General features: G+C 41.6%; 2 protein-coding genes across 8 annotated transcripts in view; one reads left to right on the top strand and one right to left on the bottom strand.

Annotated features, from left to right (window-relative positions):
- The window catches only part of LOC146497921 (ephrin type-A receptor 4-like), a 27441-nt gene extending 25259 nt beyond the window's left edge, over positions 1–2182 (top strand). Inside the window, exon 19 of the mRNA XM_085139425.1 lies at positions 832–2182. Within this exon, the coding sequence (XP_084995551.1) occupies positions 832–949 (118 nt within the window). The 3' untranslated portion in view covers positions 950–2182. The remainder of the gene's footprint in view (positions 1–831) is intronic.
- On the bottom strand, positions 1722–27098 carry LOC146497920 (phosphatidylinositol 4-phosphate 5-kinase type-1 gamma-like). 7 transcript variants are annotated; one of them, XR_014870491.1, is made up of 18 exons: positions 25876–27098; positions 22085–22113; positions 21853–21942; positions 21584–21714; positions 21379–21496; positions 19549–19701; positions 18795–19094; positions 18353–18561; positions 18191–18274; positions 17773–17821; positions 17524–17608; positions 17257–17427; positions 16218–16374; positions 16050–16118; positions 15382–15943; positions 15190–15224; positions 12864–12950; positions 1722–12758 (listed from the first exon to the last, which is right to left on the bottom strand). XR_014870491.1 is itself a non-coding variant. In XM_085139434.1 (18 exons), the coding sequence occupies exons 3-18, from the start codon at positions 21940–21942 to the stop codon at positions 12756–12758; spliced, it is 2343 nt and encodes a 780-aa protein (XP_084995560.1). In that variant the 5' UTR covers positions 22085–22113; positions 22602–27098; the 3' UTR covers positions 1722–12755. The 7 variants fall into 7 exon arrangements, 5 of the variants coding, with proteins under 5 accessions (XP_084995560.1, XP_084995555.1, XP_084995557.1 ...); XR_014870492.1 differs by having other exon boundaries at positions 12864–12947; XM_085139434.1 differs by lacking the exon at positions 15190–15224 and adding an exon at positions 14724–14798 and having other exon boundaries at positions 22602–27098.

Raw genomic sequence — 27098 nt, 5'->3', positions numbered from 1 at the left:
CACGGTAATACACGTTCCAGCTATGTATTCGAGCCCTAACTCTAACCTTATCCCGAACTTTAACCAGCACTTTAATGGCATTAGCTAGTGTTTTCCAAAGCGATTTAAGTAAAACAAACATATATGTGTAGATTCATTCCAAAAGGTTCTCATGTTTCCTCATTTTTCTGACCTCGTAATATAAGGACGTGTTGGGTGGCAGGAAGCGTATTAAACTGACGATTTGTCACCTAGTGTAAAATGTTTCGCTTTGGGAGTGAGAATGTGTTGCATTGACATGTAAGCATGCAGTGTCCTCGACTTCTAAGCCACACCCACTCCTCACTCATCATGTCTGCTTTTTTTTTTTTCTTAAAGCAAGTTGGCGATCATTTCAATATTTCAAGCCCTGAAGATGGGAACCCACAGACCAATTCACATTAGACATCGCATTAGCTGCAGTGGCCATCTTTTATATACAGTCTTTTTTTAAAATTAGCATGTGGTTTCTTGATTACGTTGCTTCGTTTTGTTGCTTTACTCTTTTAGTGCTTGGAGACAATGGTGTTTGCGGTGCAAAGGCATGAAGTATATTAAACTCTTCATATTACGGCTGTAGTTTAATTGATAGACCGCTGGCCTGTTATTACCCAGTGATTTAAATGCATAGTTGAGCAGATGCGAAACCCTAAATATCTCCAAATGTTTATGTGTGGTGAAAGTCAAAGTGTCGGTCAATTTAGAATAAGTAGGCTCGTGATCAAAAGAAAATAACAGCCAGCCTTATCCCTTAAATACTGCATATTGTGCCTTTGTGTGTCTGAACATTTATCTCTGTCTGTGCACCCACAGGGAGATGGACAGACTTGGAATAATCACACCGTCACATCAGGACATACTAATTGCTAGTGTGCAGCAAGAAATATTTTCTCAAATGCAACACATGCAGCACACTATGGTTCCAGTCTGAGCTGGCGAACGGATACAAACCTGTTTCATTTACCTCATCTGTGCACTTTAGAGGGACTTTTCACCAGTGGAAATATAAAGGAGCGGCGTAAAGTAGAAACGCAAAGCGAGACGGAAGAAAGGAAGATTGAAAAGCAGCACTTTTTGTGAACTTCCATCCTGTGGAGTTTTCTATAAACCGTGATCTGGACGTGGTCGCCGATAGCGTTGAGCTACCGGCAGCTTAGACTGAAGCCTCATCCTCTTATCCAGTTTCACTTCTTCTCCTCTTTTCTCATCTGTTTTCTGAAGGCTGACATGTGCATAAGCAGAATGGCTTCCAACCTAGTTTTGTCCCTTTGGCTGCTTTTGTGCTCGACTTGAACAAAATGTATTTTGTTTGCTCGTGTGTCTGTGTTTGTGCGTGTGTTTGTGCGGCGTGCGTAGCGTGAGTGCATCCTACATGAATTCTCCCTCGTCAAGATGTCAGCTATCATTGAATAACCTTAATATGCAACGTTAAAGAGGGAGCAGGAGAAGCCGGAAAGAATGTATCATTACGAGCTCTTACTAGTTTCATACAGGAGGATGATGCTAACCAATTGTATGATTTCGCTTGTGTTTTTCTTTTTTATATTCATGTTTTTATTTTAAACTGTATGAACTTTTGATTCTGTTGAAGTAGACATTTAGATTAGGATGTTGTCCATCGGTGTCCGTGTACTTGTCACTTGTTTGATGCTAAGAAATAGATACATGAAGCAGTTTGTTTATTTATGAGCTTTTTTAAAAAAAAAAAAAAATCTAGTTTGTGCATAGTAAAATAGAAACACTGAGAAACGTTGTAATGAGTGCCATATTGCATTGCAATAAATGCCAAACCATCAGTGTATGTAGGCTTTTAATTGTGTTTGAACAGAAGTTTGGAACTGTAATATATTTAAAGTTCACTGTAATGCACTCTCCGGGCTCTTTATGTTTATAATTTCTCCGTTTTGGCAGAAGAAAGTGTCCTCTGTGAAAGTCGAGACTTAGTCAGAGGTGCCTGTAACAAGGAAAACAACTCCAGAAGAACACCCAGCTGAAAGTCTGCTGGTGTTATCGCACACAGTGTTGCGTTTGAGTGGGTACGAAAGAGAAAAGAGACACAGAAGAAGAGAAAAGAAGGAGACAGAGTGGGAGAAAGGAAAAGCTGTGAGGAGAAAACAAACTTAAATTAAAAGAAGAGAAAATTAAGAGTGGGCTGTCACCAAGAGCATCTGTGTGGCCTCGTGCTTTTTAAAAAAAATTTTGGTTTCTTTCTTTCTTCTTCAGTTTTTTTCTCACTAAATTGGGCTGAGCCTGCAGTGCAAACATGTCAAATCAGCAAACATCTGTCTCCCGCTACACCGCCACAGAAATATACACTGCATATATATGTGTATGCTGCGACACACACAAACACACACCAGCGAGTTGATTGGAGGAACCCTTTGATATATATATATAAAAAAGGCGAAGATACGATTGGGTTTCATTCTGGCAAAAAATGTCAATGTTTTTCCGTCCTAATGAGAGTTGCCTGCGCACCAAGAAGCGAATACACACACACGACCCCCTGCCTCCCTCTCAGTACGTCCAAATCACACACAGCAAGCAAAATGCTGATGGTGGTTAATGAGGCGGAAGCCTCTGAGTAAGAGACAGAAAGAGGAAGAGAGAGACAGAAGGAAAGAGTTGTGTTGGCTTGGAGCAATGAAACGGGCAGCTTTCGTCAAATAATGAGACACTGACACCACATTTAGCAGGTAGCCTTTTGGAATGATGCATCAATGCACTGAACTCTACCTGGAAAAAAAAGAAACAGAGTAGCAGCTGTCTTATTAAGAAAAACTCTTCAAAGGATGAATAAACTCACTATCCACTGTTTCAAACTTGGCTGTATGGATGTAGCGTGTGTGACTAAGCTGGTAGATGTGCTCTGCAGGTGACTCTGTTGGTTTTGTAGTCACTTAATGTGCAAATTTGAATCCTGCTGATTTTGGTGATTACCTGATATTTCCTATAACGGCGCCATCAGGCAAAGGCACGGGAAAGAGCCTCTCTCATCAGTCGTTCCCGTTTCTCTCCCTTATCTCACTTTTTTTTAAGTAATGAAAACACTGTATCTCAGCTTCAGTCATTGCAGTCCATTCTTACAACATCATTGCTAAAACAACACAGTCCGACTTGTTCCTCGCTTCACTGTGTTGCTTTTAATTTGAAATCGTCGCGTTATTAGCCAGATGTCGTTTTTCTGTGTCAAACGCTACTTTTAAAGGATAGCACCCTACTTTTAAGGGGCTTTCACATGGCACATCAACACATTTTGACCTTTAGCGCATCTTTTCAGACAGTTTCATCACCACTGTGGAAAGGTCATGTTAAATTAGCATCAGTAAAGTCCAAACTTTACCGCCAGTAGGGCAGGTGTTTATTAGTCATAGGTTCAGGAGTTTGAGTCTTCTTGGTTTGTGAAATGTCAGCAGCTGTTGATTGGACAGTAATGAAATTTAATGCAAACATTTGTAATTCAAAGACGATGTTATCTTTTGTTTTTTGCTCCAGTGTCAGCATGTTTCCCTCTCTGGCTTTGACCAATTAACTTTTCTTGTGTTGTGTTCAGTGTCAAGCACAAACTGTTAGCATGTCAAAACACTAAGATGTGAACCATCAATACGTTAGCGTTAGCTTATTTAGCTCTAATCGCTATAAACCCTTGAAAAGATTCCCCTTTGAGTCTATGCCAAAGTTTTTTTAGCGAAGATATTTCTTGCACCACTTTAAGGTTACATTTTCATTGCATTTATTACGATAAAGCTCTGCCTGTAGGCGTTCCGAGTTGTCGTCAAATTGATCAATCACGGGGATGAAAAGGACACAGTTTAGTGCTGAATCCACATTGACTGCTGGTGGAGTGAGCAGTAGATATTTTAACCCTAAAAGACACTCTTGTTATATCGAGAAGGGCAGATCAAATTGAATCTTTCTGTCTACGTGTCTCAGTGGGAGGCGATTGTGGGTTTTTGTCCCTAGATTAGGGTGGGTACAGAGCCAGCTAATCCTACCCGCTCTTCCATGTGGGAGTGGCAGTGGGGTATCTTTGCTGTGCAGCCAGCCGTAATCTAATGGGAGCGAGATGGTGCTTTGTACACGGGCACGCTCGCTCACACACAGCTGGAGACGCACAACACAAAGTCTAGATTTGTTTCAGGATTAAAAGCATCACCTCAGTAACTGACATAGTGCCACAAGCATTCCCACGGTAAGCCCGATGAGGTTGCCTCTGTGTGCACATGTGCATGTGAGGCCGTGAGCGTGCCAAGCGTATGCGTGAATGCGGCTGTATTTCTGCCGGCTGCTGTTGAGCGTTATATATATATATATAAAAATCAGAGAAAAAAAAGGAAATGAGCGGAGACAAATTTATGTACACACTCACATCCAGACACACAAACTTGCAGCATTCAGTACCACTGGAGAAGCAGCTGCCTAAGTTGGCAGCCCATGTCCCTCTCATTATGCTGGCCAGTCACTCGTGTCCTGGCTCTCTCTCTCCCCTGCTGCTGCTGCTGGACAGGTAGCATCTGACACACATTAGCCTGCTATTAATAACTTCTGTTGCAGCCATTATCACACACTTAGGGAAAACGATCCCCAGGGTGCCATTTTTGCAGAGACATGCATTAAATATCCAAAACCACCCGATTTTCTCTGAAGTTCTGCAAGCAAAGCAACCTTTTTGTAAGACAAGATTCAGTTTTGCTTAGATGGAAACTCTTGTCAGTTGCAGTGCAATGATTTGATTACCCCTTTGTGTCTTTTTTAAAATTAGATTTTATGCCTTTTTAAGGAAGATAGTAGACACTTTAGGATTAATCCAGGATGTCTGTGAGCTCAGAAGTAAATCCTAAGGAATTTGTGTGGGTGTCGTCCATGGACCTCACCCAATAGAAAGGGAATACCACAGTGATTAAGATTAATCCTACAGGTTCGGACAATCAACACAAATACCATCACAGGATCTCCACCATCAATATCCTGTGGTGCTCTTTCTTGGGTTCTTTACAACCTGATTCAGTGTTGACATTGTGTCTGTTCAAATAAAGGCTTTATTGGGTCATGGAACAATATTTCTTACAAGGATCATGGTGTGTTAGGTTAGCCTATATGTTTACCCTTCTTATAAATGATGCCTCCAGGATTGGCAGGAGGTCAAGGATTCAACCCTTGGTGCAAAAAACCTTTGTGAGTGTATAGAAACATATACAGTGAATTGGGGTCTTAGATGGATTTGACTGTAATACCGTTGTTGCTTTTGGTAGTAACTTACTTTATTGGGGACCGAACCTATGATCACAGGAGCAAGATTCTGTTTATTATAGTTTTTCAAAAAGCCTTTAATATCTTCAAAATAGCCCCTCAGAGACTAGTAGCTATGCTAAAGTCAATAAAAAATATATTACGTAAAAGTTACATATTGATTTGCATGTTACTGAGTGAAATAAGTATTTCATCAACAAGCAAAACATGACTTTCTGGAGAAATCCTTGTTCTTACCCATAGCAGAGAGGTGTTTCTTGTAGATGATCACTGGGTTTGCATGAATCTCAGGAGTCCCTCATAAATTCTCTAAATCCTTAAGATTTCTTGGCTGCTGCTTGGCAACTTGAAGTTTCAGCTCCCTCTGCAGATTTTCTATAGGACTAAGTTCTGGGGACTGGCTAGGCCACTCCATGACCTTAGTGTGCTTCTTCCTTATCTGCTCCTTTGTTTCCTTGGCAGGATGTTTTGGACTATTGCAATGCTGGAAGACTCAGTCACAAATGATCTACAGTGTGCTTAAGGGAAGGAGGTTCTAGTCCAGGTTTGACAGTGCGGCACACGGACAGATTCATTGTCTCCTCAACATGTTGAAATCATCCTGTACCCTTAGCAGAAAAACAGCCCAAAGCATAATGTTCCCTCCTCTGTGCTCGACTCAACAAAATTCAGCTGGAGACCAAATCATTGTTTCCTCACATTACTTCCACAGTGTCTCACTGAGCTTTTTTCTGGCTGAGCTATCTTTTCCCCTCCCACTGTCGCTAACTGCTTGCTCATAGAGACTCATCTAATTCCTGAGGTCTTCTCTGTATTATTGTAGGATCTTTACCTGTCAATATAAAACACCCTGCGATTACTGTTGTTGTGATTTGGTGCCAATTGAATTGAATTGAATTGAATTGAATTGAATTGAATTGAATTGAATTGAATTGAATTGAATTGAAGGAGGAAATTGTTTGAATAATTTAAATAAATCTGAAACCTAACATAACATAACCATAACATATAACATTTGTCTTATTTGGGATAAGTATGGAACAAATCCACGTCACTCTCCTTTATCTGCTACCCATGCACCTCTAGAGAGAAATAACCAATGAGAGCTGGCACACAGAAACATACAGGACTAGTCAAGCATCCAGTCCAGAGCTTCAGCAATATCTGATTTAAGATCAGGTAGTTGGGGGAATGCTTGTCTGACTCTGTTTAAGCAGGGCAGAGGAGAAATGTAATAAGTGATAAGTGGTCAATCCAATCTCGCTCTGCATGCATCTTTGTGCCTCTATGTGTGCAGTGCACATACAGGCAAAACCTTGACGCATCTGCAGGCTTCTAGTTCTGATAAAGCTCCACAAAAGTACCAAGCTGGATTTGTATTATGTTCCACCGCAAACCACGTTAAATTGACGAGAACCCCACGAGCAAAAGAGACAGATTAAGAAAACATGGGCAGAGGCGAAGCACGGCAGCACGCTGTCAGGGAAAGTTTTGTCCTTCATCAGCCCTCCATCCCTTTATTCATCCATCTCATTAAGGATGGCTAGATGATCAATAGGAGAGAAGCAGTAGAAGGGGATTAGGATTAGAAATCGATGGCTTTGTTTTCTTCAGCCTGCCAAAGATAAACACTGCCTTAAGACACTGTCAACGCAGTGGAGAGTCTTTCAAGGCTTTTCATGTGTGTGTGAGAGGGCACAGCATTCCCTCCGCGTGGACGCGCAGACATCTGTTAGCAGCTTCTCACGCCAAGTTAAAAAGAGATGTTTCGATCCCTGCCATGAGACTGGGAAAAGGGGGAGATGGGCTCTGATCCAACTTAGTGGGAATCTTCTACGGTAAGATTCAACCAAGGCTCTAGCTGGGATTTTAGTAGACTTTTCATCCAGCGCACTTCATCACTCCATTGTCAGCAGTGTTGAACTGTGAGTGGGAGATACAGGTTATGCATCACAGATCAGCAACTGACTTCGCATCAAGTCACCATTTCAAGACTCTCTCAGAATAGCTGGAGATGACTGATGAAGAGGTAGTATCATAATTTGCTGGCTGCAAAGAAAAGTGATGCTCCTAAAAACCTGAGTGGGCTGCAAGGAGTGAGGCAAGGCATTCTGGGTAGGTGAGGCTCCACCTCCCACACAGAGATTCAAAAACATACCCCCTGCTTTGATCTCTCTTTCTCTGCTTTCTCTCTCTGCTCCTCTTCTTCTCTCTTCTTTTCACGTGCGTGTGCAGACGCACACACACACTGCACACTCACCCTGTTTGTTCTGGCTTTCGCCCCTCTCTGCTTTGAAAGAACAAAGCCATTTGTTTATGTTTCCTGCAGATGAAAGCTCAGCTTTGTGATGGCCCATTCACCCCAGGTACAGATGCTGTCGCTCCACCGTGTTTCTTTAAATCCATGAATTATTTCGAAATATTTTTAGTTTATTACTCCTCGTCTATGGTCTATGTTTCATTCCCCAACCTCTTTGTTTCTTCTTTTTGTGATAATCACCATGATAATATTACTTTTCAAAGTCACAGGTGTCTGATGTCTATCCTAGCCTGCATGCGAGCAGAAAGCAAGGGGAGGAGCAGAAATAGATTGGAAAGGAAAGATAGTCATTCAGTTTCCAGTGCATCTAATATGCATGTGATTGGCTTTGGAGCTTACAAAACAGCCTCAAGCAGACATTAGGAGAACATGCAAACTCCAAGCTAGGAAACATCATGCAGGTCTGATGCAACTATTTCACACTAAAGAATTTTTTTTTTTTTTCATTTTAGCGCTCATCAAGCGAGCCCATTTTTTTATCTAATGAAGACACATTTCTACAAATGGTCAAAAATATAGACCTGGGGTTTAAGATTCAAGAAAAACCCACCAATCAAGAAAGCACTTGGTGACAGTGGGAAGGACAAACTCCCTTTTAACAAGAGCAAACCTGAAGCAGAAGCAGGTACAGCCATCTGCCACAACCAGTGGGGGGTGAGAGTGATGCAAGATGTAAAATAATCACTTGAAGAGAAGATAAATGTAGTGAATTTTAATGAGGACTCTTTTTCCATTGCAGGTGAATGTACAGCAGTGGTACAGTGTACGTACTGGATCAGTGCACAGTAAACAGTACCCATGCCATATTCGTTAAAACTGGATAACATGCCTGCTTGTGTTACTGTGTGGATTAGTAATGTTTTACCAGTACATGTTTGACTGTTATGGTGCTCTATGGCAAAGTGGAATAAAGTACTGTTCACTGTTCTATCAAACTTTGGCTACACAGATTTTTTTTTTATGTTATTTGTTCTCACTTATAATTTTTTTTTTTTTTTAAAAAAGGCTGTCTGGCCCTCTGTACATCTGGTCTTCACTCTGTTTGGTGGTTAAAAGTTGGTCACTTTCACCAAAGTAACCCCAAAGCAGAGGTTCTCAACATGTGAAAATAAAACTGGGAAAACAAACAGACAATAGTCCGATGATGCTATCATGTTGACCTGCGTTTCGATAGATTCAGCATGTATCTTTTATTTTTTTGTTTAAATGATGCTCAGTTGGCACTAAGAGGCCCAAAGCATGCCAAGAAAATATTCCCTAAACCATTACAGCACCGTCAGCAGCCTGAACCATTGATACCAGGCAGGATGGATCCATGCTTTCGTGTTGTTTACGCTGAATTCTGACCCTATCATCTGAATGAGCTTGAGACTCGTCAGGCCAAGCAATGCCTTAGCTTCCTGTTCTTACCTAACTGGAATAGTGCCCTGTATACTTTCCTGCTGCTGTAGCCCAGGTGCTTCAAGGTTTGACATGTAGTGGATACTGAGATGCTTTTCTGCATGCCTTAGTTGGAACAAGTGGTTATTTAACTTGCTCTTGCTTTCCTGTCAGCTCAAAGCAATCTGGCCATTCGTCCCTGACCTCTGGCATCAGCAAGGCTTTTTGGCACGGAGAAGCGCCGCTCACTGGATATTTTCTCTTTTCAGAACATTCTCTGTAAACCCTAGAGATGGTTGTGTGGGAAAATCCCAGTAGATCAGTGGTTTCTCACTTTACTCAGACTTGGCTCATTAGATATTTGTATTAACGAGGCACTGAACAAGTGCACCTAATGAAGTAACCAGTAAATGTGTATATATACACACACCCACAAACACACAGTCAGAGGCTTTTTTTACTCGCAAGTTTAACTATTACAAAAAAATGCCCAGTCACACCGCAACCTTAATTTAAACCTTATTCTAACTTTAGCTCTAAAACCAGGTCTTAACTCTAAAGCGGCTGCATTTGCTTAAGGTGTGAAAAAATTTGAGCCAGCCAAAATGTTCTACCTTTCACAAAATTTCCTCGCTCTGGGCACTCAAATCGCTTCTCGCTAAGATAGCTGCACATGTTTTCATTTTCTAAAATGTATTTTTGTCTTTAGTTTCTGTTGAGAAATGACTACAATCACACACCTAGCTGAGCAGTACTTGAGAAAGCTGCAACACACAGCCTGAACAGACAGTTTTTTTTAACAGGCACAATCACACACACGTTGAGCAAGTGTATCCTTGCAGCTGTCCTCTTTTGAAAAAAGTATCTCGATGATTGCCTGAGTGGACAGTTGTGAAATGTAGCTACAAAAACATGGCTTTAAACATGGAGTTAGTTGCACTTCTGGGTTTGTTAAAGAATATGCTTTTGGCTGAAAATCAGGAAGCAGGCATTAAATAGGATGGAGAGGGGGGAAAGGGTGTGTGTCTGTGTGTGTGTATATGCGTGTGCACTGAAAGGTAGAAGGACAAAAAAGTGGAAAATCAAGAGAGGGACAATTTCATTCTCGGACAATTGGGCAGGTGGCTGCTGATCCTTGTCCATCACACATTCCATCAGTGCCCGACATGCCTGACTTGTCACCCTGACTGACATTCGCAGCTCTGGCCCACACAAGCACGCAGCAATACAAGTGTACCTGCACCAGCAGTCAGCAAATTCCCTGCACACTTGATTATATTTACTCTGCACTTTATTTGTATTTTACTTTTTCCTGAAAGCAAATGTGTTCACATGCTTACAAATTAAAGGAAAACTTGAACTCTGAGGCCCTTTTGCCGGCATGATTTGGGTCCACGTTTCCCCTTCGAGGAGAGAGACTGCTGAATCCAGCGATAAGCTTTATCTGCTGTCACTGGAAACATTTCTTTCCAGTTACAGCAGTCTCTTCCGAGATGACGACGCTCCCATTCATGAGGCACGAGGGGTTGCTTGACGAGTGTAAAAATGATGTGAATCATATGCTTCAGCATTCACAGTCACCAGAACAACTTTGGCAGATTTCTGGATCTCGCCACCGCTATCATCAAAACACCAAATGACTGAGTATATTTTGTAAGGGTGCTGTGTCATCTCTCCAGTTGTGTTACAGACATTTAGAGAATCATTATTAAAACACCTTTATGCTGTTTTATCCTTTAATTTGTCCCCCATCTTTGTATAGGCCACACCCAAGTGCGTGCTCAGTATATTTCCTCAGTACTTTTTATTCATTATAATTAGCATCACTCTGTCTTTCCTCTGTTTTCTGTTCATTATAATAGAAACCACTATGACCAGCATCACTTTATGCAGACTATCAGCTAAAATTTCTGGTGAGCTGTTTTGGTTGAAGCCCTATCTCTTTCGAATGGCGCCGCATTTATAGCAGTAAGTCCTCTGCTGATTTATGAAAATAAATACATGAACACAATCTCCAGAAAAGCAGTCGAGATGTCATATCATTATGTTTGCATGCCTTGAAATGTCAGTGTGATGTGGAGGAGTGGGATGCGTGGCTTTAAATACAAGCCCCCCTTTTATCATCCATTAGAAACACAATAAAATGACCTATAAGCAGCTGATATTCTGGTATATGTCTTTATGCAATTTAATTCTACGGTTCAACTAAAAGGGGTGAGAAACACTGTGCGACGTTTCAGGCACTGAGAATTCCTTTTCTGAGACACTCTGGTGCCATCTAGTGGACAACTTGTTTGTGAGGGTGATTTAGAAAACAAAAACAACAACAACAAATTACACAATATAATTTAATTATATTTAACACAGTGATCAAGCTACAAACACCGTCGCCTACAACGAGGCAGGTTAACTTCAAATAATGCAGTGATGTGGTGCAGTGCTGCTTATGGACACAGTCAGGGGGACAAACTTGCTTTAGCAAGCATCACAGTGTGTGGAAGAAGGATAGTACAGCGTGCCTTTTCTTGGATGCTTCAGTTCGTACTTTGTTTAATTTGGTAAATCTTGATTAATCCGGGGTGGCCGATTCGACTCTTCTCGCGTAGCCAGCAGGCGTGCAGCTGCTTCGGACTTTCATGGCCTTGAACAGTGATAGCAACTTTTTGACAAACAAAAAATATTCGTTTCCCAGTCACACGTTATACGCATGCAAACACATGCACAGACAGAGGCATAAGGGCACAGATGCATGTGGTACAGCACACACAGATTATCAACAATTTACAAAAGACCTTTTTTCTCATTTTTTCCCTCTCTTGACCTCTTTGAATATGGAAAACGAGCAAGTTCTTGGCCGATTTCTTGTTTAAACTGCTATAAAACGCAGTTTCTCACAGTCGCATATGGATTTAAGAGTTTCTGTGTTTTTTCAATTGTTACATATTATCAGAAAATATGAATAAACACTGGTTACGATTATACCTTAGTTAAAATCAGTAAGGCAATTTAAACAAAAGCTTTCATCGTCAGAGTTTGTCGAGTGGACTGGAAGAGAGAGAACACTGCACGCACGACACCCGCAACATCAACTGTGTTTGAGCGTGTTTTCGACCAACAGCTGACGACAAGATAATAAAACACACATAAGTATAATAAAAAGACCTTAGCCACTGGTACACCGATAAAGTGCTAGGAATAAAGTTACACACAGCTTTGACATGCCTCTAGTGAAAAAGACAAATGGACACACAAATAAAACATGAAGTAGTAAAGTCGGGTAGAGTCAAAAACAAAGAAGTACCACGTACAGTATGTCCATATTGCATAGCCAGAGCTGGAGAGAGTGATATCTGGACTATGTTGCTTCGCCTGCCTCCAGCCGGCAACCTGATTCTGGATAAGAGGCAGAAAATAAGCACGTGAAGGTTTGGTATATCTGGAAACTTTGGGATCAACTCTAAAATTTATCATGTTGTGTTTGTTGCACAGAGAGCCCCGTTTTTATAACACTGAAAGCATTCACAGTGCCAGCGTGATACCTCCACTTGATATCAGTAAGATTGTCCTGGAGCTGATGCTTTGAAATGTTGACTATAATACTGTAAGATTTTTGATTGTTTCTTCGGCTCAGCTAAATACTTCCAAAAAAAAGTTCACTCCTTTGGTTTTTATTGGCAAAGCAAGCTCTCACATGCAGCTTGGCCAATCAGCGCGTCCTGGTGGCTTCATCGTTAAAGTCTCATGGATGACCTCTGGCTGCACCCATCGATGCTGCCTCCTCTGTGAGTTACTGGAGAAAGAGAAGATTAACATTAGAGAGGCTGGCAAAGCAAATGCGTCCACTCGTGTCGGTTCTGTGATTTAACTTTGACTCATGAATGAACCGTGCACCTACTGGTTCACTCTCCCCATCTGAGCCCCGTCTGGACTCTGAGCTGCAGTGCAGAGGAGAGTACGCCCAGCTCCGATCCTCCTGAGTCTGCTGTTACCAAACACAGCCGGCAGAGGGCAGCGCAAGAAGAAAGAAGAGCAGAGGACTTAACACTGATTTGGGAAACAGAGCTCCGCAGAGACAATCCCTATTCCCGGAACAGTTTAAAGCTGCAATGTGCAATTTTGCATGTTGTGGCTTCTGAAGGTGATGCACTTATAAACATTAAAATCAGAATCTGAAATAAAAGCCTCATCATCAGATCAAGCCATAGCCACTCTGTCCAAATCATGCAGATCAGCTTTAAGGGCGGCTTCTCCAACTTCTCTATAATTTCAAAAGGGAAACTAGGTCTGTGTGAAGTAGATGTTACTTCCCCTCTTTGTTGCTTGTAAATTATTTCGCTGCTGCTTTTTAAAGTCACAAATAATTAATGTAATATGGAAACTTAAAATGTTAGCGTCACGGTCATTTACTGCCCCAGAAAGGATGATTACATTCAAAGAGGTTCAAAGAAGCTTGAACATCACTAAAAGCACAAAGCAAGTACAAGTTACAGTCAATTACATGTAGCACAAAAAGTAAGGACGTTTGTGTTTGGTTGATTATTTCTTTGTTGTAACAAAGAAATGCTTCTTGCCAAGTATTTACTGGTGGAAATCCTGTTTCTGCTGCCACACTTGTAAGGAAAATGCATTTGTGGGTCGAGGCCATGAAAAACTTGCCAAATCTTCTCTGCTAATGCCAAACAGCTTATTCTGCTGTTGACTCTTGTTTCGAGCCTCTGGTACCCCAGGTGCGGACAATCAATTGGCTGATTTGTGCCTGATTAGCAGCACCTGTGAGCATGGACCCTGTTGCAGCGGTCAGTTGGCGTCTGCCCCCAGTGTGCCACATTTTACTGGTCTGGATTAGCTACTTGATTGTATGTTCCACAAAACTAAGCTGGATTATTATTTGGAGTGAACCCAAGTGCAATCTCTAAATTGAAGGATACAGCCGATATCTGCACAGCTCCCACTGTCCCAAGAACATTAATAAAATCCTTTAAGACCCATCTCACCTTGGTCATTTATGGATCTGAAACATCTCCCTTCAGGCAGATGTTTCAGATCCATACTGACAAAAACAGACTAAGGAACAGCTTTGATCCCTCAGCCATCACCATGCTGAATGCTGCCAGATTTTAGACAATCAGATCCAAAACCACTTTGATGTACAATGTTTACATTAACACAACACAATATTATGTTTACATATTAACAACTGCAGTTAACATTGGTATTTACATCAACACCAATTTTTTTATTTGTATTTTTATTTTATTCTTCATCTATAGACCTCACTTTCATTGTCCAATGTTTCATTGTTACCACGGCAATATAGATTCTCACCCTGTCAGCACTTAGGAACCATAGGCATGCTTTTGCCCTATAAAAGTGGGACATTTTAAGGGGAAAAACTGGCTTTCCAATGGAATAAGATTTACTGCCAAAAAGCATTGTTACAACAATCAAATCATCAACCAAACACACATTTATTCAGACATATTGTACTACATTTATTTAGAGGTCCAGAAACCTACATGTTCCAACTAATCTTTACTGGCAACAAGCTATATGACATGCAGTTTTATATGCAGCGCCCTTTCTTGTGACATCCGCATGAAATAAATCATAGGAAACAGACTTTATTTTACCTTCAAACATCATTAAGTAGCTATGTGTGCAACAGGCCCAACGGAACAGTTACTACCAGTGTAGTCTAGTGTGTACAAACATCTCCTGGACTAATGCACAGCTAACTACTTTGATGGTGACTTACATTGTAACTTGAACTAGAGTTTAGCTTACGACGGCCAAGAACTGGAGAGTACACCCAATATCTGCCATCTGCATACTGATGGATGGACACACACACATGGACACACACATGAAAATGAAGTGATCTGAGCATAAAATTATATGGAAAAATAATATGCATGGGAATATAGAAGGAGTTATAAGAGAAACATAAAGCAGAAAATGTGTAATGAATGGAAGAATGCAGCAAAAAAAAAAAAAAAAATCCCACAAAGGATAGAGCTGTGGAGAGCTGTGAGTGAAGCTGAGAGGAGGAATGACTGCAGATCAGCAGCTAAGAATCATGCTGTGCAGAAAAGGCAACAATCAAAAAGCATGGACGGTGGCTCCTGGCAGCCTCGTGCTTCAGTTGAAATAAAGCATTTTGAAAAGCAAGAGCATTTCCTATAGTGCGTGCAAACAGACAGAGCCCCCTCTCCCCCCCTCACCATCACAACTCTACCACGCTGTCCTGACTGGGCCACTGCAAAAGACCCAGCAGATCAAAGACAAACATCAGATAAAATCATCTTTACTCCCTGAAAATGGATTTTCTCATAAATCAGCTGTATGATCATTGTGGTTTGTTTTACCTCCTTTAAAACAAGCTTTAATTGGAGCGCAAAAACGGGGGAACTTACAAAGTATATGTCGGAAACCTGCACCTCCCCATCCAGTGAGTTGTGGCTGCTGGAGACAGACAGCTGATTGCGCGATGTACGTGGTGACTGCTGACACACCTGGGGGCTTTGAGGGACAGAGGAGGGGGGCGTCGATGGCAGGTGGTGAGAGGAGTTGTGGGAGTAGGAGTGAGAGGATGCCGGACAGATGGGGGTGAATGCTGATGCAGGAGGAAGGGTGGAGCTGTTTGGACCTGTGGATCGTGCAGCGGAATGACAGACTGGAGAAGAAAGGCTTAAAGACTGAGCAGAAGCAGGAGATGTGAGTGGCTTGGTGGACGGACGGATTGATGAAGTAAGTGTGGAGGATGAATACCCGCTGCACTGAGAGGTGGTGGTGGAGGAGGAGGAGGACACAAAGGAAGGAGGAAGGCTGGGTGATGAATACTGAGAGCAGGGGTTAACAGAAGGAGGAGTGGATGACATAGATGATGCAGTGACAGGAAGCAGAGGATCAGCTGCTGGATGGCTGGATGTGGGGATTTCTGTCATCTGTGTGAGCTCCGTGCTGTTTGGGATTTTACTGCATTAACCAAGACATAGAACAATGTTAGAATACCACATATGAATGGAATAGAATAGAATAAATGGAAACCATCCTGGGATTTTCGCACTGCATATGCATCTACCTGAGCTCCACCTCCACTGTTATGGTGTCCTGGCGTTCACCGTGAACCTCAACTATCTCTTTTTGTGACCTGAAAGCAGACAGAAGCACAGGGCAAGCATGACCGTGGAAGAACAATATCATAAGAGCAGATTAGATATAACATTTTATATTCATCGGATATTCTCACCTGGAAATGTTTGGTGAAAGCATTTGCCTCCTGTAGCGAGGGTGCTCAGGTGTATCGAATGGGGTGGTGGGTAGGGAGTTGTTTGATGACAGAGTGGTAGCGATAGATGCTGTGGTGGCATCTTCAAATGAAGGAGGGGTGCAGGGCGGTTCCTTCCCTGAGGGGCATAGTTAGGTAAGAGATCATGAGCTGTGTGCGCAAGAGAGATGAAAAAATGAGCAGGACATAAATTCTTTAAGAAACAGAGAGCACGCTAACATTAAAGGTGCATCTCAGGAGGCTGTACCACAGAACAAAGATCTATCTGAGTGTACGACACTGCACTGCACTCTTCTCTGAACCTCTGATATCTGAACTCTGCCATATGCTTGCAGTGGTCCTTAAACTCAGTTACCTGTACAAAATTAAAATTTAATTGTCTTCTTACATTCTTGCTCTTACAGGTCTTAGAAAGTTTACAAATGTTCCCTTTTTTACTGAAGTAATATCCATCTGGTATTGATGTGCACACCTCATATTATGCCCTTCCTGTGTCATCTAGTATTGATTTGTTACTTTTACTTATACTTTGTTTCTGATGCTGCTATGCTGCTGCTTCATCACTGCATGTTAATAATAAACAGTAATGTTTGATTTATTTTACTTAAAGGGAAAAGGAGCACTCAGCTGCAGAGAATAGAGGACGTCGGTGTCAACGTTAGAAAGCTGCGCTGTTAAATCACCATTGCAACTGGGCAATCGCGTTGCTGTATTAGCTTTTAACTTGGTGTAAAAACAACAACAACAAAGGAGACGTAAGCTTTCTTAAGTAACTTTCTAACACACAAATCACAACAGTAGTTCCCTCAAGGTGCTTTAGACTGTAAGGTAAAGGTAAAGCCCCTAATGAGCAAGCGGTTTAGCGACAATGGGAAGGAAAAACTCCCTTCTACCAGAAAGAAAGAAAACCCTTAAAGGAAACCTTTGTGCACCCTGTGGGAAATATTTCTCTGTTCTTATCAAGTCATTTCTTTCAATTAAAGCTTAGAAAAGGTCATACCATTGTCCTCCAGCATGGGGAAACTGCGAGCTCCTCTTAGGTTCTCCAAGTTGTCCAAGTTTTCTGGCCTGTCATCAGTCAGTGAAGGACGCTGCCCCGTCGAGCTGGCTCCTGCGCTGGACTTGGACATTAGAACCCCTCGTCCTCTCTTGGATGGAGACGATCGCAGTGCTGTAAATTCAGCAGACGGATTACTTGGACTCGTTCCCTTTATTAGGACCACAGGAAACGCTACAAACGGCGACCTATGCACGTGCATGAACTCACAGCAGCTCTTCTTGAACACAACTGTGCTACAGAACTTGTAGAACCTCTCAGCATAGAAGCTCGGTCTGTGAACCGACACAGTGTCCTGTGGGAGAATACAGGTCCCAATAAAGAAAGAGTGAAGATAAAATATATAAACATTTTCTATCCTTATTATATGCCGTAAAACAAAAAACAAGATATGGTTTAGACTGGTCTGTTGGGCTTGGATTCAAACTATTACATAACAGTTACATAAAAGATACTCACTCCATCATGGATGAGGGACTTCCAGGAATGCTCCAGTTTCTTGATCAGCCTGCCAGATGGAAAAATTCAATTATTTATTAGGTGCCGCACATATCTAGCAGTTTGCTGCTAAATCAGTGGCTAATATTGCCGACATAAAGCAATCTTCCCAAATAAAGGTTGATTTCTAGTTTTTCTTATGTAGATCCTCATTCCTTTCACCTGCATATTATTATTAAATGATTTTGCAGCTATTTAAAATATGACATGCTTGATGACATAAGTAGTTCCCAGTAAAAAACTAAGGGTTTGAGTATTAACAGTGCATTTTTTCTTAATAATCTTCCCAGAACTGTGCTACTTCTGCACCCAACTAAGCCTTAGTTGTGTTTTCTTCAGTGGCACACTGTCTCACAAGTAGCACACACTGATCACCTACCTGTAGGACTGCAGAATGTCAATGATTCCAATGAACAGCAGGAGGCGCTCCCCTTTAGCACCCATAGCTGGAATCCCACCCATGCTAAAGAGAGCAGAAAAGTTACCCTGTGTACATATTTGAGGTGAGGACGAGGAGAGGCTTTTTGAAGTGCTGTCTTACGTGTCATCCTGCTCCAGAGTGTCCCTGCATGTGGAGCCTCCCTGTATTGACTCCATGGCACTGGAATACAAGGATCTCTGCCCTGCGGGCCTCTTTTCATCCCCTCCTTTGATGGGTGAGCCCTGAGACTGACGCTCTCTCTCTGCTTGGGTCTTGTTGTGGACCCCAAGCAGCAAACTGTAGTCCATAATCTTAAAACTCTCCAGAACCTGATGTAAAACACATAAAATGCAATAAATATTTATGAAATCTTTGAGGAAAACTATTAATATTTGAGTATGGAATTAATGTTAGAGCCTTTTAAGCTTTTTTTTCCTGCTTTCCTCAAATTCTTTCATGAACTACCAGGAAGATGTGTGGTTGGCTTGGCTGCTAGATGCACAGTGTTAATCTACTTTTACAAAGACCAGTTTATCCAGCTCCTTTCTATTCGCCCTCTTACCAGGCAGTCTCTTTGCAGCGTTTTGACCAGAGCGCCGTATGTGTCCTGGTCCAGTGTGAGGCCTTCAGGAATATCACTCAGAAAGTCCAGGTCTTTAAAAGTGGGTTTGGACTTCTCTCTTTCCTTCTTGGATGCTCGCCGCTTGTATGTTGAGCCCTTTAAGTCGAACTTGAGATGCATGCGCACGGAGCGTGGTAGAATATTGTTCATCACAACCACTCTGATGTTCTTTCCTCCACACTGGACACAGTAGAGGCCAAAAAACTTTGGCAGTAAAGTCCGGGGGTTCTGGTTCAAGTTCTGAAGAGGGATTTATAAAGGGAGAGAGAGAGGCGCAGGGAAGAAAATGTGGCACATTAGTGGTTCATTTTGGTTGCAATCTGTGGCTTTCATCCCATTTCAGTACCATGCACATGCGAAACAGCGTGACTCAACACCAGGCCTCAGCTCATGCTTGTGTTTCTCCACCGTGTCCGTGCTTCGCCAATTAAGGAGTACCCAGCCTAACTCCGTGCTCTCACCTATCAAAACACCACCAACTGCTGACATCACCGCTAACCTGGGCCAACCGCAGAGGTTTAGATTAAGAGGATAAAGGTGACTCGAAGTTTCTGTTGCTGGTCTGCTCTGTGGCATGTGCAGTTCAAATCCAAAGCAAGATTTCATTCTCCAACTCCTAACATATTATCACACTTATGGAAATCATTCATTTGGCTTACTTTCCCAAAATGATTCTAATGGATGAGATACTTACCATGTAGTATCCAGGGAGCAATTTCTGCAGAAACTCAGCCTCTTTGTGCAGCACAGTTTTGATGATAAACTCATCATCGCGGGTCACGTAGAAAATTGAGCCACTAGCTCCTGGATTTGACAGCTCAATCAGTGGCTCATTACACAGAGAATACTAGACAGAAGCACAGATAAGAAACAGAGTACAATTTCACCTGGTGCATTTCCTCAATTCAAACAGTCTGACTTTACGATCTCTGGAAATATGTTTTTAACATGCAAATGCTACAAAAGCAAACTAATTCATTAATTTCATATTATGCTCGTGTCACCTGTTTTGACTGAATAATTAGATAGTCAGAAGTTCGTACAATATTCATTACGTCTTTTTTGGGTGGCTGCATAGCTTTGCTCATGTTTGAGCCACTAGAGCTTTCCACCATCCAACCAAAGGACTAATGCATCTACCCACTCACTCGACATTACTCATCAGCACAATAAAGAAACTATGTGTGTATAGGCTGTTGAGATTACTACAAATTAATGCTGTATTAGTCACTCAAATGAACTTACTATCTTTACTGTTGCATTCATTTATCTTATAAAAGTGTGCAGAAAGCAGGGATGATGTTTTACCAAAGCTCATTAGGCTTTAGCCTCATGGAGGCATTCCAGTAACATCAGCAAACTTCTCACAATATCTGACATTTGAGGTATTTGAGGTAATTCTCTGGTTGGAGGCTGGAGAAATGAACTGAGAGGTAAGCGCGTACCCTTTGATTGTAGCTAATTTGCCTCACATAGGAAGGCAATTTTCTATGGCTTAGCTGACAAAATGCAATTATCTCATTACTCCACCCCTCCACCGGCAGCACAAACACATGCATACACAAAAACAAACCGCTCTGACCGTCCGCTGACACTACCTGGAATTTTAAAAGGAAGGCTTTAGTCAGCTAATCTCCCTCTGGCACAGGTAGAATGTGAGCTTAAATGTGCTGCTGAGAACACGCTATGTCACCTCATGTGCACATGCACAGTGTGTGAATGGTCGTGCAACTGAGAACTGTGACCTTGATCTTGACCTTGACCTTGGGCATGATTTGAGTGGGAACTCATTAGGTTATCATTGTGTGCAAGTTTCACTGAAATCTGACCAATGCTTTAGGGAGAAGAGTAATTCTTGTAAAGATGTAAAGGTGCTCACAGCACAGCAACTATTACTTTGACCTTGAGCACAACACGGGTGAAGATCATTATGTGTAAGCTTTAATATATTCTGACTAATACTCCAGGATGAGGACTGATATTTAAATTGTGGATGGACACATGATGGGCGCCTTGCCGTGTCACATGATCATCTGAGTTAAAAAATATTGCGTCATGTCTAATAACTGGTGGAAATGATATCGACATACTGCTTTTCCCACAATGTTCCTACTATGCAAATACAATTCTAGCTAAATATTGACAAATAGGAGGTATTGGGCAGGATTAATATAGTTTGAGAGAGAACGGTTAAATTACAGTGAAATACTCGGAATCAAGTTTCAGTCAGGATGACTTTGGAGGTGGGTTACAAAGTGGCTTGCAGAGACAGTGACAATTGTAGGCAGGCTAATGCAACTTAAATAATGTGCTTTATATGAGATTTTCCACTAGGATGTGTAGAAGGATATTAGCTGATGAATTGAGACTGATGGCTAAGCTATGCTATGCTATCTTTAGTTTATGGAAATCTTCACTGCTCATCCTGTGTGTAAAGGAATAACAGTTTAGTTACACTGTAATTTAGATGATACTTAAATACACTGAGTGCATTGTGAGTCATCAGAGAAAATAAGTATCTCACCAGGTAATCATCCGGTCGGATCCCAAAAAGCTCTCTGAAGTAGCGGAAGGCCACAGGGGCGTAGGTTTTAAACCTGAAGTCTGGGAAGTGGTGGGCTGGTGTGAGGTTACTGCCTTCACTGTATGGAGTAAAGCGCGACAACAGAAAGAGGATAAGAAGCAATATCTCATGGAAATTGTATGCACATCTACTGATATGAATGTACCTGGGGAAGAAGATGCTTTCAACCATGTAGAAGTCCTGCATGAGCACATCTCTCTCGGGCTTGGAGCTGAGGTTGCCAACAGTATATCCGATACCCAACTGGATGGCACCTTTCAAAGCAGAGGAGGTTGTCTGGAGGCGGACAACAAAGAAAAGAGCAACAGACCAAGGTGTGGGTGGCAAACAGTTGAAATTGTGATGCCACGAAAACCTACAAACAGTATTAAGAGACAAACAGGCAAAAAAGAAAAAAAACAATAAAAGAAAAACCTTCTTGTAAGTCGTCTCTCCTGAGGCATCGACCCTCCTGTGGCCAATCTTCTTCTCATGCCCTTGGCTTGATCCGAATGGGGATGGCATCTGTCACAGATAACGTGTATTATTCCCATGAAAGTTACAATGAAATGAACTATTCAAGCAACAAATAGATGAGAAAACAGATCGAGCAGATGCAAGACACAGAGACAGGTGAGGGGTGTAGAATGTGAAGCAACAATGGCACCTCTGTTATTTGAGCCTTCCTGCTTGAATCTGTGGACAGAAGCAGAAAGAAGGAGAAAAATGTTTAGCTGTAAATTCTTCACACTTCACTCACTCAGTGCCCACATCTGTACATTACTCAGCATGAGTGAGTGTGCACCTCTAGCTTTAATATCAAGCTAAATAATTAGCCCCAAATTAGACTGAAAGCACACGTCAAATATCCCAAAGTAAAAGAAACAGCCAGACTCATTCTGTGGATGCTCAGGATCCTAGTTCAGAGTAGCAACATCGATTATGAGCACTACATGATAGTATGCAACATCAGCTCAAACTTTCTTAATTTTGTAGGTTTTAACGCGAAAAACTTTATCTGTAGAGCTTGAAAAAGCCAGTATAGCAGCATTGTCATTAGCATTCTGTTCCACATTACTTGGCTCAGGGTCATTTCATTGTAGTTCATTTAAAAATGGAAATGTTCAAACGCTACTTCTGCAGCATTTATTAATCTTGCCAAGTAAATTGGTGTTTAAACTCACCGCAGAAGAGTTTAGTCTCTACAAGTTAAAAATTGTTTGATAATCCAGAAAGAAAAACAAGATACTGGATGCAGTGAAACTGTCTAAATCAAACTGACATCCAACAGTCAGGCTGCTGCAGCGTACCGTCTGTGTTTTCTATTCCTGGATCAGTGAGATTTGTAGAGAGAAGGTAAAAACTCTATTGGATTGACTTCCTTCTTAATCTGAGTGCTGCCATTGGCCGAGGTGTCCAGATCACATAACCGACCAATCACACGCAAGGATTAGGAAAAAATCTTTCCAAGCGGCAGGAAGGACGCAACTAGGCTGTGTTTGTATGTATTTAATGGGATGAGAGAGCAGGAAGCAACTTCATGGTAACTTCCATGTTGTATGAGAGTCAACGTTAACAAAACATGCTGAGATAATGCATGAGAAAGCCATGTTAAAGTACACAGCAGACACTGTAGCAGATTTTGCTGTCAGTTAATCATAACAGAGCAGTTTGCTGATCACATAATTTGATGTCGACTCTTCAAAATGCAAGTATGATCTCAACTGTCATAAACTTAAACTAACATGCAGAATATTTGATTTAACAACAGTATGGGTAGCACACAGTCCTCCAAGGCCATTAATACAAGTGTATTCTCCTCTTACCGACTCTTTGCTTCACAATAGCAGCTGTTCACTATCTCAGTGGGGCGTTTGCTGAGTACTCTAAAGACAATGCACAGCTGAGGCTCCCAGGAGTGTCATTAGTTTGCATGTGTTTGCTCATGAGTACAATGTTCCTAGGTTACAGTTACAGGATGCAAACAGTTAATGGAGTTTATCTTTTAATGGCAATTGTTAGGGCCAGAGCTAGAGAAAGATTTTTAAATATTTGTCAGTTTAGAAATCCAATATATCAGCAATTATTTTCTTCTTTACAACACATGAAACATAAATAGATCTCACTAACATGTATTATGTGCAGTTACTTATGAGTTCTTGTTAAGATGATATGACAACACAGTGTAAAAATAATCTTGTTAGTGTATTACTTGTTTATGCTCAGCTCAGGTACCAACAGGAAAGTGCAAAGTGCCCTCTGGTGGACAAACTATGCAACATAACCACTCATAACACGGATGAGCGGTGTTTCTTCCCTACCTTTGTAACCATAGTTACTGCACTAGCATTTATTTTTGGTCACATGTCATTTGTGTAACTTATGCTGTTGATTTATAATGCACATCAGGTTTTATAATACAACTTTATGGTTTTTCGTTATTACGTTTATTAATTACTATTTATCTCAACATACGTTTATGTGTAGCATTATTATTTTTCATGGCACCTATTGCCAAGTAATTTTGGTTCCTACCTTGCAGTGTGGTTTTTAGTGGGATTGTTTTTAGAGTGCAAGATTTTGTGTGTTAGATAAAAAAGTGGAGTACACACTGTTCTGTTGGTATTTATTATAGAAGATATTTTTAAGAGAAACTAAAGCCTGCCATAAACCCACAGCAACAGCCAAAGACATTGGAGGACACTACCACGACCGTGATACTTTTAAAATTTGTATTTTTCTGATATAATAAATACCAGGATCAATATATTGAAGAATAGCTCATATCGGCTGGTCCATCGCCCTACAAATATATTGGTCAGGCACTAAATTCAAAGCCTAAAAGGTGAACTGTGTAGTGTCAGTGAAAATGTCAGGGGATCACCAAAGGTTTTCATCCTCCGGAAACAATTATTGGTCATTACAATCAATCCAATATGTGTTAGACAAACTGACTGATTACAACTTGACATCACCATAGGTAAAATCGAAAATGCTCAATAATTCGTTTGCACACACACACAAAAACCATTATTTTAACACATGATGCGCACGATTGCACAAACAAAAATAAGTGGATGATGAAGAATTAAATGATTTCTTTGAGGGGAGGTTAAGAGGACTGTTTTGAGTGGCAATGGGGCAAAACGTTCTGCCTTTTGTCAGGATGTATGCACCTGTAAACTGCAGATTAGTACTGCAACAAAGCCTCTCAGGCAAAACAATGAGGAGTATCCTGGGGTGGACGTGCACACAAAGAGTCTCTGTGGGATTAGGGTCAGGCTAGAATAACGTGTCACTGAGCTGCAAGCAATAAACAGGACAAACCCCACTGTGTCATCTGAGATTAGTATGTGGGTGACAGGCCACCTGTAAGATGAATTTACTTTGAATGTGTAATAAACGAGTTTAAAGGACATGTGCAGTAACTGAGAGCTCACTGAGGTATTCTTGTTATGACATATTTTCTGTCAGTGTTGAGAGAAATATGCCTTGAGGGCTGTTCGTTTGATGGCAAAGAGGATTATAGCTTTTCCTTATCAGCTGGGGGGAAGAAATGGTGGCCTGTTGCTGTGACATTAATGTGACACTAGACACGGGGGTAGATTTTGATGCTCTTTGCATTCAGATATATTTTGTGGACCGCTTACGCCTGAGCATGCACAGAAAGGAAATTTGCTGCAAAATTAAATAACAAAATTAAAATGCCATGGCATGCTCTGTGGTATGTGAAGCAGTGGTGTCCACCGCAATGCCTGAAAATGATATGCATTTAAGAGATTACTGTGTGATTTATGTTTTAATTCCACAAGAGATTACATGAGCCACTCTCCAGATATAGCTCGGAAGAGGACCGGACAGATGGCAAGAATTATGAGGACGGAGAGAAGCGGAGGAGAATAAAATGACACCTGACAGAGACGGAGAGAGAGCACACAACGTTTACCATTGGATGCTCAACAGCTAACGGTGTGTTTGTCAGCCTGTTAATGATGATGCACATACAAATGACTGCTGTCGTGTGTTTGCCATGCAAGTAAACGCTTCCACGTACTCATTTGGGAAAATTAACTTTCATCTCAGCTCAGCTTTATTTGGTCTTGTGGGAATGTGTGGACACATCCCTAATGTGCACCTTGTGCTGGTGCCAGCCTGCGGTGAGTCAGTGGCATTTAAAGAACACAGTGACTTCAATCTTGAGTTATTCAACCCACCAATCTATTGTTTAGTCCCACACTTTAGTGGGATTACCCTGGGCTACTACTCTGTGGATCTGTTTTGGTGTGATTTTCTCGTCTGTGCCTAGCTGTGTCCACGCACTGTTTGCAGGGTAGGATGCTGCCCAGCTATGCCCAACTTCCCGGGTTAGATCAGCTCTCATAGGCGGCGGCTATTAATAAAACCGCCACCATGTGATGAAATGATGGCAGTTTGACAATTTCACTAAAACATACGAACCAGGGTCCCCGAATTCAAGCTGCATAGATGGGCCAGCGGCCGCTGCCTCGCTCGGGCTGCCGTCATCCCCGGTTCCAGCTTCCATCTCCCGGACGGTTCCTGATCACGATGCGCAGCCGCGTCCTTCCTCAGCGGGAACCAGATGTTGCTGGATGCAGAACCCCGGTCCGATGTTTATTGCTATAAATGCCCACCACATAACTCCACGGATGCAGGTTTTATCGCTGTGGAAGTGTAGCGGCGCGGACATGCTCAGTGCCAGCGGTGCCGATCATCTCTGCCGCTGTTCTGCGTCATCGTCGTTATCACGCACCGGGTAGGGCGCGTGCCACTACAGCGCGAGCCCGCAGCTCTCAGCAAAGTAACAGCAGGCCGGGATACACTGGAGGGAAACGATAGGCCTGTACGTGTAAGTAAGAAGGTGCTACTTAAAACTTAGAAAAGTAAGAAGCTTCTGTAAATATAAGGACGTTGAAACAATGGCGCAGAAAGCTGCACACAAGGAAAAAAAAACACACGAACTATAAAGAGTTGGATGTATTGGTGCATATTAAAAGGTATGATGCAAGGATGCCAGTGGTTACACTGTCATTCAATAAAGAGGATGTATGTTGTGTTACAAGACACCAGTGGCCAATAAAATATCCACAACACAACCTATTTATTCTATCATTACCTCTTCTAAGAAAAAAAAACTATTTTTAGGTATAAATGAGACAAAGTTCCCCAAAATAAACAATTCGTTTTTACAAGTATTTTAAGGACATACAAGTTGGGGGGTGGATTGACTTTATTCTCAAAATGAATACTAGTTTTTTGTTTTTTTTTTCCTTAATGCGGCCCTAACACTCTGTTATACTGTTTATCTGCTGTAGATCACTTTTAAGGTCACTTCTTTTCCACAAATTTCTTACACTGAACACCATGCCGGTAAACCTGTTTTTTAATTTTTAGGAATGACCTCACTGGTGAAAAACAAAAAACTATTTTATGTATTTCAAGCTCTGGGATTTTGCATAGATTCAACCAAAAAAATAAAAATAAAACAAAACTGGATCTTTGTTTAGTTTTCTGTTATGCGTAGACAACACAGGTTGATGAATCATACTTAAATAATTCATAGATCAGTGTTAAGTTGCTTAACAAACAAGCATTCCTCTAAAAATGGTCAAGGACTGGACTGAAAATGACAGAACAAAAACAAACAAACAAAAAAACAAGGC

The sequence above is a fragment of the Neolamprologus multifasciatus genome, chromosome 18 (genome assembly GCF_963576455.1).
Source record: "Neolamprologus multifasciatus chromosome 18, fNeoMul1.2, whole genome shotgun sequence".
In the NCBI taxonomy this organism is placed as follows: Eukaryota; Metazoa; Chordata; class Actinopteri; order Cichliformes; family Cichlidae; genus Neolamprologus; species Neolamprologus multifasciatus.
The sequence above is the reverse complement of the archived record's forward strand: the minus strand, read 5'-3'. Positions and strand labels throughout refer to the sequence as shown.